General features: G+C 39.0%; 2 protein-coding genes across 2 annotated transcripts in view; both read right to left on the reverse strand.

Annotated features, from left to right (window-relative positions):
• Nucleotides 1-960, reverse strand: part of LOC310636164 (cytosolic phospholipase A2 zeta-like) — a gene marked incomplete at its 5' end in the record, with an annotated part of 36,499 nt that extends 35,539 nt beyond the window's left edge. Inside the window, one exon of the mRNA XM_083355718.1 lies at nt 874-960. Within this exon, the coding sequence (XP_083211844.1) occupies nt 874-960 (87 nt within the window). The remainder of the gene's footprint in view (nt 1-873) is intronic.
• A 7,014-nt stretch (nt 961-7,974) lies between these two features.
• LOC310631703 (cytosolic phospholipase A2 zeta-like) overlaps nt 7,975-19,242 on the reverse strand; it is a gene marked incomplete at its 5' end in the record, with an annotated part of 29,832 nt that continues 18,564 nt past the window's right edge. Inside the window, 7 exons of the mRNA XM_083348370.1 lie at nt 7,975-9,430; nt 10,191-10,377; nt 11,743-11,909; nt 12,209-12,403; nt 16,725-16,832; nt 17,729-17,866; nt 18,103-18,217. Of these exons, the coding sequence (XP_083204496.1) occupies nt 9,192-9,430; nt 10,191-10,377; nt 11,743-11,909; nt 12,209-12,403; nt 16,725-16,832; nt 17,729-17,866; nt 18,103-18,217 (1,149 nt within the window). The 3' untranslated portion in view covers nt 7,975-9,191. The remainder of the gene's footprint in view (nt 9,431-10,190; nt 10,378-11,742; nt 11,910-12,208; nt 12,404-16,724; nt 16,833-17,728; nt 17,867-18,102; nt 18,218-19,242) is intronic.

A 19,242-nucleotide genomic window follows, 5' to 3' on the forward strand; every position in this document is an offset into this window, starting at 1 on the left:
GCCAATGGCAAAGAACTGTGAGAGTGCTAGTTCAAAATATCTGAAATACATCTGGGTCTATTCCTAGGTACTTTAAACTAATTAAATTCATTATTTTATAATGTTAAAAATACTGGAACAGATCATTGAAGATCCTTAATTTCATTAGGTATGAATAGTACAGTAGTAATATTATAGTAAAGTTTAGCATTTGGTCAGAGAAATGTCATTTGTAGGGTTGTTAACAAAATAGAAATGGTTTTCTAACTGCACCATTGGGATTTTCTATCCAGCCACTAACTAGACCCAACCATTCTAAGTTTCTTAGATCAACCAAGGTCAGCTAAGAGCTAGCCCTGCTGTAAATGCTACAATGAAGATGTAAAAAAAGCAGTTAGCAGCACAACAGCACTTAGACTTATATACTGCTACACAGGGCTTACAGCCCTCTCTCAGCATACTGCCCCCAATAATCTGGGTCTTCATTTTACTGACTTCAGAAGGATGAAAGGCTGACTCAACCCTGAGTCAGTCAGAATCGAACACCTGGAGTGAGTAGTTAGTTAGCTTGCAGTACTACATTCTAACCACAGCGGCACCAGGGCTCTTTAAGCTCTTTAAGGGTAATCTGGCCGTGGAATTGGAGATAGTGAGCTCCACTTCACTGGTTGTGTTCAAGAAAATATGAATATCTATCTGTCATGAAAGAATAAATTTGGATTCTTGCATCGAATAAGGAGTTGGCTGAGATGAGTCACATGACCCCATCGAACTCTTGATTCTAGAGATGCGTTTAGTTATCTGCTTATTATAATAGGAAACATATTATTTTGTCTAAGTCAATACTTGCCTAAGGATTTATTAAGGATATTAAGTACATTTATATTCACATACTTCCATGTCTTTTTTCTTGATAATGTTAACAGCCAGAAGTGGCAGCATTCGAGTCGATAGCCTGCCGAGCATTGCTGAAAGCAACATCAACAAGAGACCAGGATGAGGAGCATGCTGAGCCTGTGGTAAAAACACAGTGAAAACACAAAGGCTTTTGATGCCACCAAACAGTAGCTATCTCATTATGTCCTATCCCATCATTTAAGTTACCTTATGCAGCTTGCTCTTACTCCTGCCTCTCTAAAAATAAAAACACAGTAATTATGAAAATGACCTACAGAGATCTGTAGCTTTGCTTTAAGGACTTGAGTGAAATATTTGTGTTCTGAACCCGAAAATGCCAGTTTAATCCTACATTCTTTAGTCAGAGAATGACTAAAGACTGTCTTTTTAAATTAGGACACAATTTACTCCATATAAGCTATTTTCTATATCAACAGGAAATAACTGTTGTAATTCTGAAAGAAGAAAAAAATCAGTTTTAGTCTCCAAATTGAAACAGTAACAGCAGACTTAAACTACAAAAGTATAGTGCAAAACAATGTCACAATGCACACATATTTCTCTATTGTAAATATACTGGTACAGAGAAATCTCCAAGTTACTTATATTTCTCTTACAGATTTAGAGCCTCACCTGTCTCAAAACATTCCACCCATTATTTCCTGCTACAATTAATAACTATTGGTATCAAGGAGGGAAGGAAAACCTGTGAATTTCCTGCATGGTATGAGTTATGATATTTAAAATATATGTGCAGAGCATGTTGCTAGTCATCCTTCAAGAATTAAAATTAGAACTGATTCAGATATTAGAAAAGTACATTTATTTTCAAGAGTGCCTTGAGGAGCAGGCTTGTTTCTCATGTGTAAATAAACCACAATCAGTGTGCAAGCATGTGCAAAAAACTAAAAACTTAATCTAGTACTGTAGTCCTATTTAAGAGGAATAGGAGAAAACTAGAAAGTAAGACATGTTAGTCATGTTCATATGACGTTGCTGTTTGGGCCATTCCTTCTCCCAGCCAGATGCACAACTTCCTTGTGTTGGTATCATGTGACTCAATCAATAATCCAACAGACCCTTTTTTCAATCAATATGATCATTCAGTGGAAGGGAACTGAAAACTGCGAAAAGGAAGGAATCGGTGACATTCTGTTCACAAGAAGTGTGTGTGTTATTATTGAACAAATAGACTGAAATATATCTAACTGAATCTTTTCACATGCCTTTATATTCAACATAAGTAAACTCACTATTACAATTTTTAAAAGTATATAAATTACATGTATATTAAGATCAAACTCTTAATGGCTGTGTTTTGGAGCAAAGGCTATATTTTTGCTTATAAAAATAGGATACATAAGAAGATAAAACTATAATATATATTCCACAGCAAGCCAGAAATCAAAATTAAGCTAAGATACAATTAAATTGTAGAATACCAATTAATGTGGACACAGGGCCACTTTAATATCTATTTCTGATAGGTTAAGCCAGACTTTTTCATGGAGATAGACTAGTTTCTTGTGGAATCTTCTTACTATAGTTCTGAAATTAAAAAGATTTGGTACAGACAGAATTAAAATTTGAGAACCACCAGTTTGAAATTCTGTTGGACTCTCAGACTTTTCAGAGCTGCACTAGCTGGTTTCAAGTATTTTATTCAATGAGTCACTTTCGTTAAGATAAACTGAATTTTCCCATGACTTCCAACAGTGACTTGACCATTCACAAAAATTTCTAATGGAGCTTACTATAGTCATTGTTCAAATGAGGAGCCTCATAACTGAGTGTGCTTCTGTAGTAATGGAAAACAATCTACTTTTACAATGGAAGGTTCCTGTTTCTCCTACTCAGTTCTATCCCCATTAAATTCAAAAGGAGTTCCTGCAGTCTGGGCTTTGGCATGCAGGTTTACAATAAGTGGGAGACAGGCATCAGCAAAAAAACCAACAATCCTGGTTTGAAGAGAGAGAATACTTTGCAATCACAAAAACTGAGTTGAATAAAAACCACTATTCGAATTGTTTATCATGAATAGTTTCCTTACAATATCAGTATTGTTAGTACACTTCTTATTGGGTAAACCTGGTTTAGACCACAAAGCAAAACAACAGACCTTAAGAGAGATGTGTTGGAACTGGGCTGGCTCAGTTCCTTAACTGAAAGTGAAAGGGATTTTCAATAGATAGTTCTAATAGAATACTACCTTTACGAGAAATTCTAACTGCCATTGTTCAAATGTCAATGGAATAATGGAACATTGGCTATGGTTATGAAAAGCATAAATAATAAACATATCCTACTCTTAATAATTTGGATAAGCTTCAAAGGACCACATAGGCAAAGTCAACCAAATCACTGTGTGTAGCCAACTCTTTGGTAAATCATCCATAACAAATTGCAATGTAACCTAAAAGACTTTATGAGGGGAAATTGTCATCATGCAAATATAACAATTGTATACCTATATCATTATATCTGATCTAACTATATTGGTCACTGCCTTTCAGTGATGAAATCATCAAGCACATGTGGTCATTTGCCCCACTTTTCCTATCCTGTAGGTGCCCTCATAATTTGTTGCTTCCCAGACCAGATTGCCATTCCCATATGAAACTGATTTGGTCGTAAAAGTGATTTATTATAAAATGGTTGAACTGTTTGCAAAGTAATTCTGTGGTCCCTGCATTGGTGGCCCTGTGTATAGAGCAAATATTGTTCAATTTTAAGACCTTGAAACTACAACTTGTTATTGTTGTTATCCCAATTGTAAAAATACAGACCAATCAGGAAGTATTAAAGCTAGGTTATAGTTATAAGACAATTTCTACTGCATTACAGTAAGAGGAAGAATGTAACTCTTTCTTTCCCAGTCATGATCCTAATAATTCAGTATACCCTTTCATAGATTCCTATAGATTCTTCAGTTCCAAAAATATCTTTTAAAAAGATGAAATTGTCACTTAAGGATGGGGATTTCAGTTTTTAAATCTTGAATTATACCATTATTATTAATACCTTTTCACTAGTACCAAATTTTGGATATCTTCATATGCTACAAATTCTCCTTCCTGGACTATTTGGAATAATAATCATATGCATCACCTTTATTCAATTGGACTATTGGGAATCCAAAATAAAATGTATTAATTATATGTCCTGTTACTATTATATAGCTTTAAGAACTGTGGTATATTATTTCTGCAAAATTGCATTTTGTTCTTTTTTGTTTCCTAAAAACCAACTCAAAATAAATTAAAATGAGATGAACTTTTTTGATGAACCCAGGGATCTTTACACTAGATCAAGTAGTAGATTGTAACAATGAATGTTGCCATTTTCTATATTAAAAAATAAATACTATTTGTTGGTTGTCCTCTACTGGTCATATTTGTAATTACAATATTTATTGACATTTAACCTTAAACCACAGAATTAAGGAAGCCTTATTCATTTTCACTAGAGCAAAAGGCAGGATAAAGTGGGATATGTACGAAATATCTAACATACATTTTAATAATGATCTAACAATTATTCTATTGGTCTGTAGCCCTCCCTGTTCCTAAGCCTTGGCTAATGAATGCTTCAGGAGTTATCTAATACGCATTCTATTTGCTCCAGGCCATCTCTATTCCTAACTTTTAGCTGAGGTCTGCAAGATGCCTGACTCTTTGTTACTGTTATCAGGTTTCTAACTACCCAGATTTGTTACAAGTTTTACACGTGCATGTTTACTGTGAATAAGCATTCTTTGTTCTTGCCAGACAAACTCCCCAATTACAGGCTTCCCAGTCTCTTTTCATGTGTATGCCATAACCTTGCTTTGTTTTGGCAGCCAGCCCATCAGGGCGGTTATAGAAATTGGAATGAATGAATGAATGAATGAATGAATATTCTGTGGAAATTATTCCTGCCCCAAATTAGTTTTCATGCCCCAACTTGAAGTTAGAACAATTGATCAGTGGAAAAACCTACCTTCAGAAGCTGTGAATGTTCCAACATTGGAAGTTTTTAAGAAGAGACGGGACAGATATTTGTCTGAAATGGTATAGGGTTTCCTGCCTGAGCAGGAGGTTGGACTGGATGACCTTCAAGGTCCCTTCCAACATTTTTATTATTATTATTATTATTATTATTATTATTATTATTATTATTATTGTTATTGTTATTGTTATTGTTATTGTTATTGTTATTATTATCCCACCACTAATTCTCTATTCACCCACCACCATCATCTGGGTAATCCTGAACAGTGGCATTTATTAGGCTGGGCCTGAACTAAAGGCCCAGCCTTGGCTTCAGCCCTCATGCCACCAGTGCCATTCCAAAAGACCACCTCGCATTGTGAAGAATGGGGTAGGCCCAATACTCCCCAGGATCTGCTATGCGCCACTTACTTTCAATCAGTGCTCTCTGACAGGCCCACCCAAGGTGGTATGAAACCTTCATATATTCCAATTAACTGCAGCTAAATGCAATCCTCATATCAGATTTGGATTGAAATTGCACCATGAGTAACTCTGCTTAACATCTTTTCTTCTGCACTGTAATGCCAGTGAAGGAGCCTGACACTGCTCTGTTCCTGGAAGGCAAGTGCAGCATTATTGGTGCTCTCTGTAAAACTACATTCCACTCAAAATTATTTGGTTCCCACTGTCACCATAACTGTCACTCTCAACTTTTATCTTATGATTGGAGTGCTTTTTGAGGCTAGTATTTAATATGGTATTTCTCTTTGTAATTTTAGAATAGATGTTTACTATTAAATGGTTTAAGGTGCCTAATGAAATGCCTTAAGGCCCTTACAATATAATTAGACCTCTTCGTGGCTTTCAGTGCTATCCACCATAATATCCTTCTGGACTACCAGCAAGAGTTGGAATATGAGACACTTCTAGCTGATCTTGTTACTCCAGTTAGAAGTTCTTATGCTGATAATAGCCTGGTATATAATTTCACCACAGGGCTGGATTGGGGACACTGTGAAAGTCCTGGCCCAGATCACTGAACAGGAATAACCTGGGTTGATTGAAACAAGCTCACATTAAATCCCATTAAATACAAGACATTTTAATTCTTTGTCATTAAAATAATCAGTCTGACCTGATCCTGGTTCTAACTTTGTCTCTGGATGGGATTCCACTCTCACTTAAACCCTTACAAAAACAGCAGGTGGAAGCCATGGCCAAGAGGCTTTTCCAGCTCCAGTTGATGCAATAATTGCAGCCTTTTTTACCTGAGATGCCCTGGCAACAGGAATTCCTGCCCTTGACCCCTCCTGTACACACCACTATACAGTAATTGTAAAGATATGTAGGAATGAACTTGGGAGACAGACGAAAGAGCCAGAGCCATGGGAACCTCAGATAAAAGGCAGATTAACACTAGCCGGAATGTCAGCTTGGCAAATGTTTCATAAAAGTTCCTCCCTAGTCTCTTGGGTAGAAAGGTGATGGGGGGGGAAATGTATTTTCAGATTTTGTTAATACAACTTTACAATAAAATAGAATTAGTTCATCTGGGCAAGCTGCCTGTCTGGATTACTTCGCAAAACTGACAGTAATTACTTTCCGTGGGGACTCCCCTTGAAGATGACTTGGAACTTAAATAAGCCCAAAATGCAAGGTTGTCTGTTAACTAGAATTAACAGATTCAGCAGTGTTACATAATGAAGTTCCTGCATTGATAGACTCCGATTCCCAGTCTAATTCAAGATGCTGATAAACTATATATTATTAATACACTGATTCTTGTAATCTTTAATTGGGCAAAACAATCTATCATAGAGCAAAATATTTTGAACCAAGTACCTCAAATGGGCTACCCTTATGGAACGTGTTCAAAATCTGTGACTCATGACTTGCTTAGAATTGAAATTTGGCAAATATTATAAAACATTTTATGACAGTTATTACCATAAAGCAATCTAATCACTTTTAAAGCCCTGAATGAATGGGTGCCAGAGTTTCTATGGGAACACCTTTCCCACTCAGCTTTTTACCTACTCCATCCAATGAAGACAGGTATCCGTACTCTGCAAGAGGTGGGAAAGGCTGGGACTTGACGAAGTCTTCTGACAGTAAATCAATTTGTATCTTTTGTTGAAAAGGGTAAGCAACAAAGAACTGTATAAATAAAACTGCATAAAGACCAAAAGACAGTATGAATATTTAAATGTATAAAAATGAATTAATTCACACCCCAGAAAGCAAAGCAGTGGGCTGGAGCAAGTAAAACATATGATGGCATCTGAGAACATATTATTTTGCTGTTGTTCTCTTGTTGTTAGGAGTTGCCACACCTATTAAATTCACTCACAGGTCACTGGGCAGTGAGATTCAATACAGGCCATGTTCCTCCTGACTGAAGGGAAACTGGATCTTGAATTACAAGTCCCTGGAGCATGGAACAGACTTAGGTAGCAGGCAAGAGGCAGGGCTGTATTAGAATAAAAACAATATAGGCAGGACAGAACTGGCAACACAAGCAGTGAATTCATGCTGCTATAGTTTTCTGCTAACTTGTGAATGGATGAAGAAATGTTTAGCTTAATGGTGTAAAAAGTGTCTCCCCCGCTCCCCAGTATTAGTAATTAAACTTGATTTTACAATTTTTGTTGTTGTTTTTTTGTGCTGACTCTCTGCTTGCTCCAATTTAAGATTCACCAAGTCAAATCACTGATTGACTACTGTAGAAAGGTATTTGCTCCCAGCCTCAGCTGCCAAATCTCACAGGGTCGCAGGCCAGCATATCTGAACAGTAATGTCCGTTATTGACAAAGATTAATACAAGCATTAAAAGCTGCAGTTGGAATAAATCAAGGATGCTCAGTTTTTTCTGAGTGAAAAAAAACTTCACTTGGGTTTGATTGGTTTGCTAGGAGCCATATTCCAAAATGTATTGGGTGGAACCCAAACAAAATCTGATTTACATTTAATTAAAATTAAATATAATTCACATAATCACACTCCAGAAGTATTTAACACATTGCCCTCAAACCACTTGCGGGATTAAGGCTTCAGAACTGTACAACTCTGACATAAATCCATTGAATGAAAATTCAACTTCATCAAATGTTCACAACTACAATTGGCACATAAAAAAATAATTTTATTATGTAGAAAAAGTACTGTTTTTGTAACAAAATGAGTAAATCATTGTGGAAAACATGAATTAAGGCTTCTTATAAAAAGCAAAATCATCAATTCCTGTGATTTCAAGAAAAGTGTTAAGATTTCTCTCCCAATGGCTTAAGAATCAATGAATTGCTTAAACTAACCATCTGTAAAGTTACATTTGATAGGATGAATGCTTCTTTAATGATTTCAGTCTTCAAAGAGTACTAATTGTACTCCTTAATCCAACACAAATAACATCACCACAAATCACAACCATAATTTGATTGTTCAGAGTTACACAGAATTTGCTAACCATTAAAACTGCCTTAAACAAAATATATAATAAAGAGTAATGTATGTAATTCAAATAACATTTTTTTTTCTTTTTCCTACTAAAGAATTACTTTTCCCCCCCACAGGAAAAATAACAGAAATCCATGCAATCTTCAGCATAGCCTTCATGTTTTCCAAATTTGGTCTTGCCAATCCATTTTCTCTTTGTCCTTACTGGCACACAGTCCTGTTCTGGAATCAAATCATTTAGGTTGGTTTGTTCAGATTTAGACTGCAAATTTTTCTTCTCCCCCGCCCTATGTCATATCATTGTCTCGGGAGATGTCTGCCTGTGTAAGAGTGGGCACTGAGAGCTAATTTTTTGTAAATAAAGCTTAATACCAAATTAATTCCTTGAAAGTAATAATTTCTGAGATAAATAAATCAAAATAAAATTCTACTCTTTTCTTAATTAAAAAACATAAGCTGCAAAGTTCAGCTAGGAGACTGTCCTTGTCATCTTGGTAGGAGGGGAAGAATATCTTTTGGAAGAACCCATTTCATGTATAAAATCAAAAATAAATTTAATTCAGCATCTAGTTTTCTTCACATTTTGATCATGGGAAGTTCAGGAAACTAGAAACTTTTTCATTAGAGTTTAACTACCAATTCATTAGAAAATAAAACTCTATAGATCACATGAGTAAAGAAATATTCTAGGAGACTTTAAAATAAACTATGGCTGAATAATATACTGTACATCTACCCAGCTGCAACTGACATAGTATGTCTCTGGATTTTCTTAAATATATATAAGGACCCCTTACACCAGTGGAATAAATAAATCTGTAATCTCCATAAAAGGGTATTTTATAAGTTTGTTAAGCCTTCTTAAATCTTCCATAAAATACTGAAATTCCTTCATAATAAGTTTTCAAGGAAGCACTTGGATCCTGCTTTTTCCTTTCGTTTGCTTAAACCTAGTCGTAATGCTTTCAAAATAGCATCCATGTTATTAAGGACATTATAGCAATTCAATTGTACAAGTCTGTCAAATTCATCAGCTGTGTAGGTAAAATTAAATGTCCTGTATGGTGAATCTTTTCCTTCAATTTGAAAATCAGCAAAAGTCTTATCCTCTTCTGATTCACGTTCTATTCCTGTAAATAGTGGAGGGAAGAACATATATTCTGTGAGCCTTAAATATTAGCTTTTCTCTGAGAGGTGGCTATTATCAGTGCTTACGTAGATCTATACCTCAATGCACAACCATGTTTACTCCAAGTGGAACAAGACAATGATGTGCCTGATAAAAGCACAATACAAGTACACCTCATTTATAAAACACCCCTGTGAAAAATCTCTTAACATCATTCTTTGTCAGGAAGTAATTTCCCTGTCTCCCATACGTGTTTCTGCTTTATAAAACAAATTTGTTCACAATGTTAAAAGGCACATGGGATAAATTCTGTATAATGTGCAAATATTGCTGCTTTTACAACAGCCTTTCATCACCTCAGTACCCCAAATATTGAACTACAATTTTATTTCCAATCAGCATGCCACAGGGAAGATGGGATCATGGGGGGCTGTAGTGCAATATCAATAGAACGCTAAAGTTTGGAAAATGTTATTTTGGAACATCTCATTAATTAATTTAAAAAGGCAAATTATGTCATGTCCGACTCTAGGGGGCGGTGTTCATCTCCATTTCTTAACTGAGGGAGACAGCATTGTCCAAAGACGCTTCCATGATCATCTTCTATTCCCGTTTATTCCAGTTCATCCAAATAAACAGCTTTTGATGTTTTGTACAACAAATTTGTTACAATATCAGGGTGTAACTTCAAAATATTCAACCAATCCAGAATTTTACTGTAATTGATAGCAAGATACATTAAAAATTTAAAGAATTCATACCTGGCATTTTATATTTACGGAATGTATCATTAACCAGAGGGAAGTGAAGGACTATGGGAGCCTTTGGGTTCTCAGCATCCATAAACATATAACATTCCTTAGGACTTTCTTCATCTTCTTTATTAAAAATTATTTGTGGGAAAGGAATGTCTCGTTCTCTACAGTATTTTTCAGTTAACTCCAAGATCTGTAGTCACAGAGTTTTTAAGCAATCATTAGAGTTTTTTCCCCATATCTGACCATAATACCAAGCTAACCGGATTACCTACGGCAACACGTGCGGCCGGCGTCAACTTCCCCCCGTCCAGTGCGCTCCCACAGAGAGGGCCTCCTCAGGGTGCCTCCGATCAAAGAATGTCGATTGGTGTCCCCCAGAGGGAGAGCGTTCTCTGTGGGCGCGCCAGACCTATGGAACCGCTTGCCGGTTGAGCTCTGGACGGCCCCCGACCTTTGCTCCTTCCGGCGCGATCTAAAAACGTATCTATTTGAGCAGTCTGACCTGATCTGATGGGTTAGGGTTGGGGTTTTAATACATTTTAATTATTGTTTTAACCTTGGGCATTTATTTAATCGCTTTTAACTTTTGTATCCTGTTTTCGTATTTATTGCCCTGTACACCACCCTGAGTCCTTCGGGAGAAGGGTGGTATAAAAAAAATATAATAAATAAATAATATCCAAAGAAAGTAATGGGACAGAATTTTTAAAAAGGACTTCAATTCGCCTATTGATAACTATGTGTCCTTTCCACAATCATCTAGCTTCCAAAGTGATGATTTCAATATTAATGACTGTCTGTAAAGAGGAGGCAACCAATATTATTCTCCTAAACTACAATACAACTAGAATATAAATTATTTTTTGAATACCTCCTATAAATCTAAGCAAGAAAGGAAGCACAAAACAACGGTACACCAAGCTCAACAGTACTGAAGAATAATTAATACTAAAATAAAAGTAATCATAAAAACTGAACATACTTTTCAAATCTGCAATATTCTTAATAAGTTTCATTAAATCATATATTCCTATAAAATATACTGAACTGGCTACATACATTTGTAGCGCTACAAACATATTTTATGCACCATTTAATATATGAATTTGTACCACATTCAAAATTTGGGCTCCTCTCCAGAAAAGTCTTAATATTTTGGTTTTATGGGACCCAAATTAGAAAAATTAAACTAAAAGTATATTATAAGTAGTATTCATTATAAAAAAGATTAAAATTAGTATGGGCATAATTTATCATCCGTTGCTCCTGATTCTTGTATTATGATTACAGTTTAATAGTGATTTTCAGGTTTTTAAAACAATAAAAATGCTCATCCTATTCCCCCCAAATAAGTGCAATTCAAAATGTTTTATATATATATACATACATACATACATACATATACTAACTTTAACCCAACTTAATATATGCATAAAATAAAATTAGCATATTGAAGGAAGTTGGTCTTTGAGATAAAAGTACCTTGGGATGGATGTACATTGGAAACACATAGACTAAAGCAAAGAACAATTCACTTTGTACTTATGAGTCTTACCTCAAATGGTGCTTCCCAAGAATAATTAAATGATAAAATCACATCAACATCTCTTTCTGGCTGAATTAGCAATGGAAAGGGAGAATTTATAGAAAAGCCACCATCTACTAAGTAAAGACTCTCTTCCATCGGAGTCAACATGTTAGGAAAAGCATCTAAGTGTGTTTCTGAAAAAAAAGCAATATATTTCATTCTTACCAATGAAGTGGCACAAAAACTACAACCCTCTATATAATGAAAAATATTTTAGAACTGAAATTTATTTATATTGGGATGGAGTAACTGGCTAAATTTTAGATCTAATTATCTCATTAATAGGTTGATTTGCCTAATGTGCATGTATTTCATATTTAATTTGAAAACCTTGTGTTATTCAGATTGCTCTCTTCCTCCCATTTATACACACATATCCCAAAACGTAATTTTTACACTACAAACTGACAGAGGCTCACTAATCCAAAATTACCTTTTGAGATGACAAACTTTTTGAAACTAATATAATCTCTGTGGAGGTATAAACCTTGCATGAAATTAAATGTTTCACCAGCAGTTACACGAGACTTGAAGAAGTCCTGGAAAATCTGTAGTAAGGGTCCACCTGGTATAACCAGACGTGTCTTCAACCTCATAGGATCCCGGAAATGGAATCGTCGACTGTCATCTGCAATCACGGACAATACTAAATATGGTTAAACAGTTCAAATCTACTTATTGAATCTACCTTGTGAGATATTAACAGCTTTGGAGTAATCAGGTATTTCAACTATTATGAACACTATTTGCATTTTCTCGTCCTTTATAATGATTTTGGTGAGCAAATCATTTTCTGATCTCATCTGGACATGGAAGCTTAGCAGACCCTCTAAGCTTGGATCTGATTCCAAGACAGAAGCAAGACTAAAGGCTACTCTGGGATATAAAATCCATATTCCTGGATATCTTACAAACATTTATGCTGAGCTAATGTGAAGATTTTTATGAGGGATTGCAACAACTGGATTTCAGCATAGCAGGGATCAGCAATTTCTGGGTTTATGAAGGCAACATCTTTCCCCAACCAACTTGAGTTGGAATCAAATTTTCAAACTTTTGCCCCAAACATACACAGACATACACACACACACACACGCACACACACACACACAGACACATATTTTGGCCAGTTGTAAAAAAATAGGAGTAAAAGTCCTCTGGCAGTTAAAATGGGAGGAAAAACATGACCCAAAATTATAACACCAAAATTCAAAAACAAAAAAGTTCTCCTCAAAAATAGTGAAGAATACACAATGAAAATGTCATGTTTCAGCTATGTATTTGGGAGCATGAGGGGTGGTGAGGGATTTAGAGGTAAAAGGGAGCAGTTTTTCAAGAAAGATATTAAATAAAGAGAAACAAAATTCACGGTTTCATCCCAGCAGTTAAGGCACCAGTTAAGGCTAGAAACCAGGAGTACTATAGGAGTCCTGCCTTGGGCATGAAAGCCAGCTGGGTACCTTTGGGCCAGTCACTCTTTCTCAGCCCACCTCACCTCACAGGGATGTTGTTGTGAGGAAAATAGGAGGAGGAAGGAAGGAGTATTAGGTATGGTCTTGAGTTATTATTGTGTTGAATTATTTATAAAAAATAATAAAGGTAGGATAAAAAATAAATAGTTGTCAGAAAACAAACATGGGAGTAATTATTTAGAATGGAATTTCTGTTTTCAAAATCATAAGCCCAGACCTGCTTAGGTGGGAATAAGCTCCCTTTGGATTACTTGTTAGAAAGGAAGGGTCAGATATGTCATAGGCCAGGGGTAGGCAACCTCGGCTCTTTTATGACTCATGGACTTCAACTCCCAGAATTCCTGAGTCAGCTATGCTGACTCAGGAATTCTGGGAGTTGAGGTCCATGAGTCATAAAAGAGCCGAGGTTGCCTACCCCTCTCATAGGCATATATGCCTCCATTCTGCTTGGATCACATCAGCCCATATCCATGGCAAAGTCATGGTTATGGAAAAGTTCATATACCTAAAAAGAAAATCTAGCATTACAGTATCACGGAAACCTGGTTGGGCCCAGAGGGTGGTATCCCCCTGGTTGATCTTTGCCCACCAGGCTTCCGGGTGCTACACCGGCCTCGGACTCAGGGCAGGGGTGGGGGAGTGGCTGTGGTTATGAGGGAGACCTTATGTCCGCAGGAGGCCACCGTTCCTCAGATAGTCGGGTGTGAATCTCTCTTATTGAGGTTTGGTCCTAGGGCGCAGTTGGGCTTGCTGCTTGCGTACCTTTCGCCTAGTCGCGTAGCAGCAGCCCTGCCTGAGCTTCTCGATATCCTCTCAGGGCTGGTGATTGAGTTTCCCAAACTTATGGTTTTGGGAGACTTCAATCTACCATCCCTGGGAGGAGTATCTGAGTTAGCTCGGGAGTTCATGGCTTCCATGACGGCCATGGACCTGACGCAGGTAATTCATGGACCGACCCATGAGGGAGGTCACACCCTTGACTTGGTTTTCTTATCTGGTCGGTGGTTAGATGATCTTGGTGGGGGCTCCCCAATTGTTATGCCCCTGTCATGGACCGATCATCATCTCCTGCGGCTGGTCTTCCATTTTGCCACTCCCCACCGTGGGGTTGTTGAGCCAACTAGATGGTTCCGCCCCAGGCGCTTAATGGACCCTGAGAGGTTTCAGGCAGCGCTGGGACCCCCACCTGCCTCCTCAGCTCACAACTCGGCAGATGCCTTAGTGGAAGCCTGGGAAAGGACGGCCACGGAGGCACTTGACCGAGTTGTACCCTTGCGGCCCCTGACCCGGCGCAGATCCCAATGGGCTCCATGGTTCTCCGCGGAGCTCCGGGAGATGAAGCGTCGGAGACGGGGCCTAGAGAGCGTTTGGAGGTCCAGCCGATCTGATTCCGACCGATTGCGACTAAGAACCCATATTAGGTCTTATCTCGCAGCGATGAGGGTAGCGAGATCTAACTATTTCGCTGCCCTCATCGCGTCCGCAGATAATCGCCCGGCCGCCTTGTTTAGGGTGACCCGCTCCCTCCTTAACCAGGAGGTTAGTGGGGAACCCTTGCAGGGGCGTGCCGAGGAATTTAGTCAACATCTGTCGGACAAAATCGCTCGGATTCGGACCGGTTTGGACTCCGACTGGGCAGTATCGGACGATCAGGACGCGAGCGATCTTGTCAATGTCACCTGGGAGGAGTTCGATCCTGTGACTCCGGAGGAAGTGGACAGGATCATGGGGAGGCTGAGCTCCACCACATGTTTATTGGACCCGTGCCCTTCCTGGCTGGTTTATGCAGCCCGGGAGGGGACACGAGGCTGGTTCCAGGCGGTTATATCTGCTTCTTTGAGCGAGGGTAGTTTTCCCGCCGCCCTGAAAGAGGCGGTGGTGAGACCCCTCCTCAAGAAGCCTGCCTTGGACCCGGCTGTTTTAAATAACTTTCGTCCGGTCTCCAACCTTCGCTTTCTTGCGAAGGTTGTTGAGAGTGTGGTGGCGCATCAGCTCCCTCTGGTCCTGGATGAAGCGGATTATCTAGACCCGTACCAATCGGGCTTCAGGCCCGGGTACAGCACGGAGACGGCATTGGTCGCGCTGGTGAATGATCTCTGGAGGGCTCGGGATAGAGGATACTCCTCTGTTCTAGTCCTATTAGACCTCTCAGCAGCTTTCGATACCATCGACCATGGTATCTTGCTGCGGCGTCTCAGGGGATTGGGAGTGGGAGGCACGGTTCTTCAGTGGTTCTCCTCCTATCTCCTGGGACGCTCGCAGTCGGTGTTGGCAGGGGGGCAGAGGTCGACCACGAGGCCTCTCGCTTGTGGAGTCCCTCAGGGGTCGGTCCTCTCGCCCCTTCTGTTCAACATCTACATGAAACCGCTGGGTGAGATCATTCGTGGTTTTGGAGTTGGGTATCATCAGTATGCTGATGATACCCAACTTTTCATTTCGACCCCAAACCACCCCAGTGATGCCCTCGACGTGATGTCCCGGTGCCTGGAGGCGGTCCGGGTCTGGATGGGGAGGAACAGGCTTCGTCTCAACCCTGACAAGACGGAGTGGCTGTGCGTACCGGCATCCCGTGATATTCAGGATATCCCACCCCTCATTATGGGGGGTGAGTCATTACCTCCTGTAGATAGGGCTCGCAACTTGGGAGTCCTCCTGGATGCACAACTTTCCTTAGAAGACCATATTGTAGCTGTGACTAGGGGGGCGTTCGCCCAGGTTCGCCTGGTGCGCCAGTTGCGGCCCTATCTAGACCGGGATGCCTTGCGCACGGTCACTCATGCGCTCGTGACCTCTCGTCTTGATTACTGCAATGCTCTCTACATGGGGCTACCCTTGAAGACCACTCGGAGGCTCCAACTGGTACAGAATGCAGCCGCGAGAGTTGTATCGGGGGTTTCCCGATACTCCCGTGTTACACCTTTGCTCCGCGAGCTGCATTGGTTGCCAGTTGTCTTCCGGGTGAGGTTCAAGGTGTTGGTTATGACCTACAAAGCCCTCCATGGCATGGGTCCAGAATACCTTGGGGAGCACCTGCAGCCGGCGTCAACTTCCCTCCACCCAGTACGATCCCACAGAGAGGGCCTCCTCAGGGTGCCGCCAGTCAAAGAATGCCGACTGGTGGCCCCCAGGGGGAGAGCATTCTCTGTGGGTGCACCGGATTTATGGAACCATCTTCCGGTAGAGCTCCGGATGGCGCCCGATCTCCGCTCCTTCCGGCGCGATCTTAAAACCCATCTTTTTAAACAAGCGGGCCTGGCCTGATGGGATGGGGTGGGATTTTATTACTACTTCAATTTTAAATCTGTATTATTTATGGGCATGGTTTAATTATGTTTTAATAATTTTAATTTTTGTATCCTATTTTTATGTATTGCCCTGTTCACCGCCCTGAGTCTCTTGAGAGAAGGGCGGTATATAAATTAAATTAATAAATAAATAATAAATAAATAAATTAGTATGCAAATTGGCCTTACTTACCAATTACTTTGACTACATCTCCCAATGATTCCAGAAAGCTGAATCCTGAGCCAACTACCTTCAGACAGACATCGTCCAGACTAGCAGCAAAGGCACTTCCCCACATCCCTATAGAGTTCACAAAACAGAGTTTGAACCTGGGCATGTTATAAGCGGTGCTGTGAACTAGACTTTAATTTAATTTATACATGTCCTTCAGTGGCCCCATGAGTTAGCATGCAAGGTTATAACAGAAAGATTAGAACACATTTGTGCTTTCGGTAATGGACTTTAAAAATACTGTTAATGCCTGACACCAGATGTAACTAGTTGCTTGGTTAATTTAAAAGATTATGTATCCTAGTGTACCATATTTACACTTCAAAAAAATGAAAATTACACTTTCTGTCTAAAATATGCTGTACTGTTTATCAGTTAAGAGATAGCAAAGTCTGCCAGAAGCTATTATTATTAAAAGTGAAACATTCAAGCTTTTTTAAAAAGTGATATAAAGAATTAGGCTCAATCTGAGATTTACCTCTGACAGCTGTATAATTTTAATACCTTTCCTCAATTTCATTCTCCAAATGTTGGAATTACAACTCTCATCATCTTCACATATTGGATTTTGTTTTGTTTAATAAAGGACAGCTTTAAAATCAATTAAGAAATACTTTGTGCAAGTTTCACTAGTGCGTGAGATGAAACTTCTACTTCAAATAAATTGTTTTTATTCTCAAACACAGCATCTATTTACCATTCGGGCCATTAGAAACATGTGGCTATTGTTGTGCTGTTATAAAACAATGTGGAATGTAAAAAATGCTCCCTGGTTTAAATTTAGAAGGGTGGATGAAGGTTCATTTATAATAGCTGCTAAAGTGCTAAAAGTATTCAGAGGTTATAGATGGGATTAATTCAGCCTTCAGATTTTAATATCATGCTATTTCCACACATTATACTAGCCCATGGTTTATTTATGTATTTGCCTTTGGATTAAGTACAATAAGCTCTGAAATACATACCCTGCAAATAGCAGATCCTGGGCTCAGGATGCTTCTTAATCAATCGTCCCATGAAAAACTCACTATCAAAATCTTCTGTTCGAATAAAAGCACCATATTTTCGGAATCCAACTTCATATGGTGTGAACTCACACCACTCTAAAAAGAAAAACACCCAGCATAGTGAAAACATTAAGCGAAATCACTGTGTTCCAATTCAATCAAAAAGTCCAGTCTTTACATTCACATGATCATTAGAATAAAGACCACACAACAAGGCCACTCTGCAATATTGTGCAACTGCTGCAAAAGTGCTAATTCTAAAGACATTCTAGATTAGAAGATGAAATCTGCCCCGGATTTTATAAGAAAGAAATACACCTGCCTTATTATACCTGCAAAGTCATCACCACGAACATTGGGCCTCACATTAACAGCTGCATAGATTGGGTAGGGATTCTGCCCATATTTCACAGCTTCCTGTTGGTCAGACAATTTTGACTGGTCTTCCTAAACAAAAGAAATGAATCACAGAATATATCATTTTTGCAGTGACGTTAGAGCTCTTATCTTATGCATATATATTAGAAACATGTCTATGGAGATTCTTAGTCATCCAGGTCATGGTTGTCCCAAAGTGGTTTTTCAAGAGGCAACTGGGCTTTCTTGTTTTTCTTTGAGGACATTTCGCTTCTCATCCAAGAAGCTTCTTCAGCTCTGTGCATAGATAAATGTCTATGGAGATTCTCAGTCATCCAGGTCATGGTCCCAAAGGTGCTTTTCAAGAGGCAACTGGTGACCTTGAGGACACAGATAAACCTCCAAGTGGCCTCAACAACTCTCTAAAAGAATACAAATGACCAGCCGTCTGCAAGGAATATAAATCCTTCCATTCCCCACCACCCAATCAGAGCTGAAAAGGTTTCTTGGATGAGAAGTGAAATGTCTTCAAAGAAAAACAAGAAAGTCCAGTTGCCTCCTGAAAAAGCACCTTTGGGATATATTAGACACCTACCATCTCAATGAGAGAACAAGACACACCCAATATAATCCTCCTGATTAGATGGCTGTTGTCAAGCATAAAAGATCAAGTCCACACATGAAGGTCCAATTAAAGTGATTTATTGCTAATCATGCCTATGAACAGGACTCTTTTCAATTAACGGTCAACATTTGTTTGGATTTAGACAGAAAAGCACAGTTCTCTATGAATATTCCTTTAGATGAAAAAAAATATCTGGAGATTTAGGCTTTGCAATATTCTCTGCATTTATAAGTAAAGCAGCAAAATGTGGGTTAGATAGCATCACCACCAGATGGATTCGTAGCTGGCTGACAGGCCGTACTCAGCGTGTGGTCCTCAATGGAACTGCATCTACATGGAAGGAAGTGTGTAGTGGGGTGCCCCGGGGCTCTGTTCTGGGCCCAGTGCTCTTCAACATCTTCATCAATGATTTGGATGAGGGGATAGATGGGGAACTCATCAAATTTGCAGATGACACCAAGCTGGCAGGAATAGCCAATACTCCAGAAGA

The sequence above is a fragment of the Vipera ursinii genome (genome assembly GCF_947247035.1).
Source record: "Vipera ursinii genome assembly, chromosome: 1".
Classification (NCBI taxonomy): Eukaryota; Metazoa; Chordata; class Lepidosauria; order Squamata; family Viperidae; genus Vipera; species Vipera ursinii.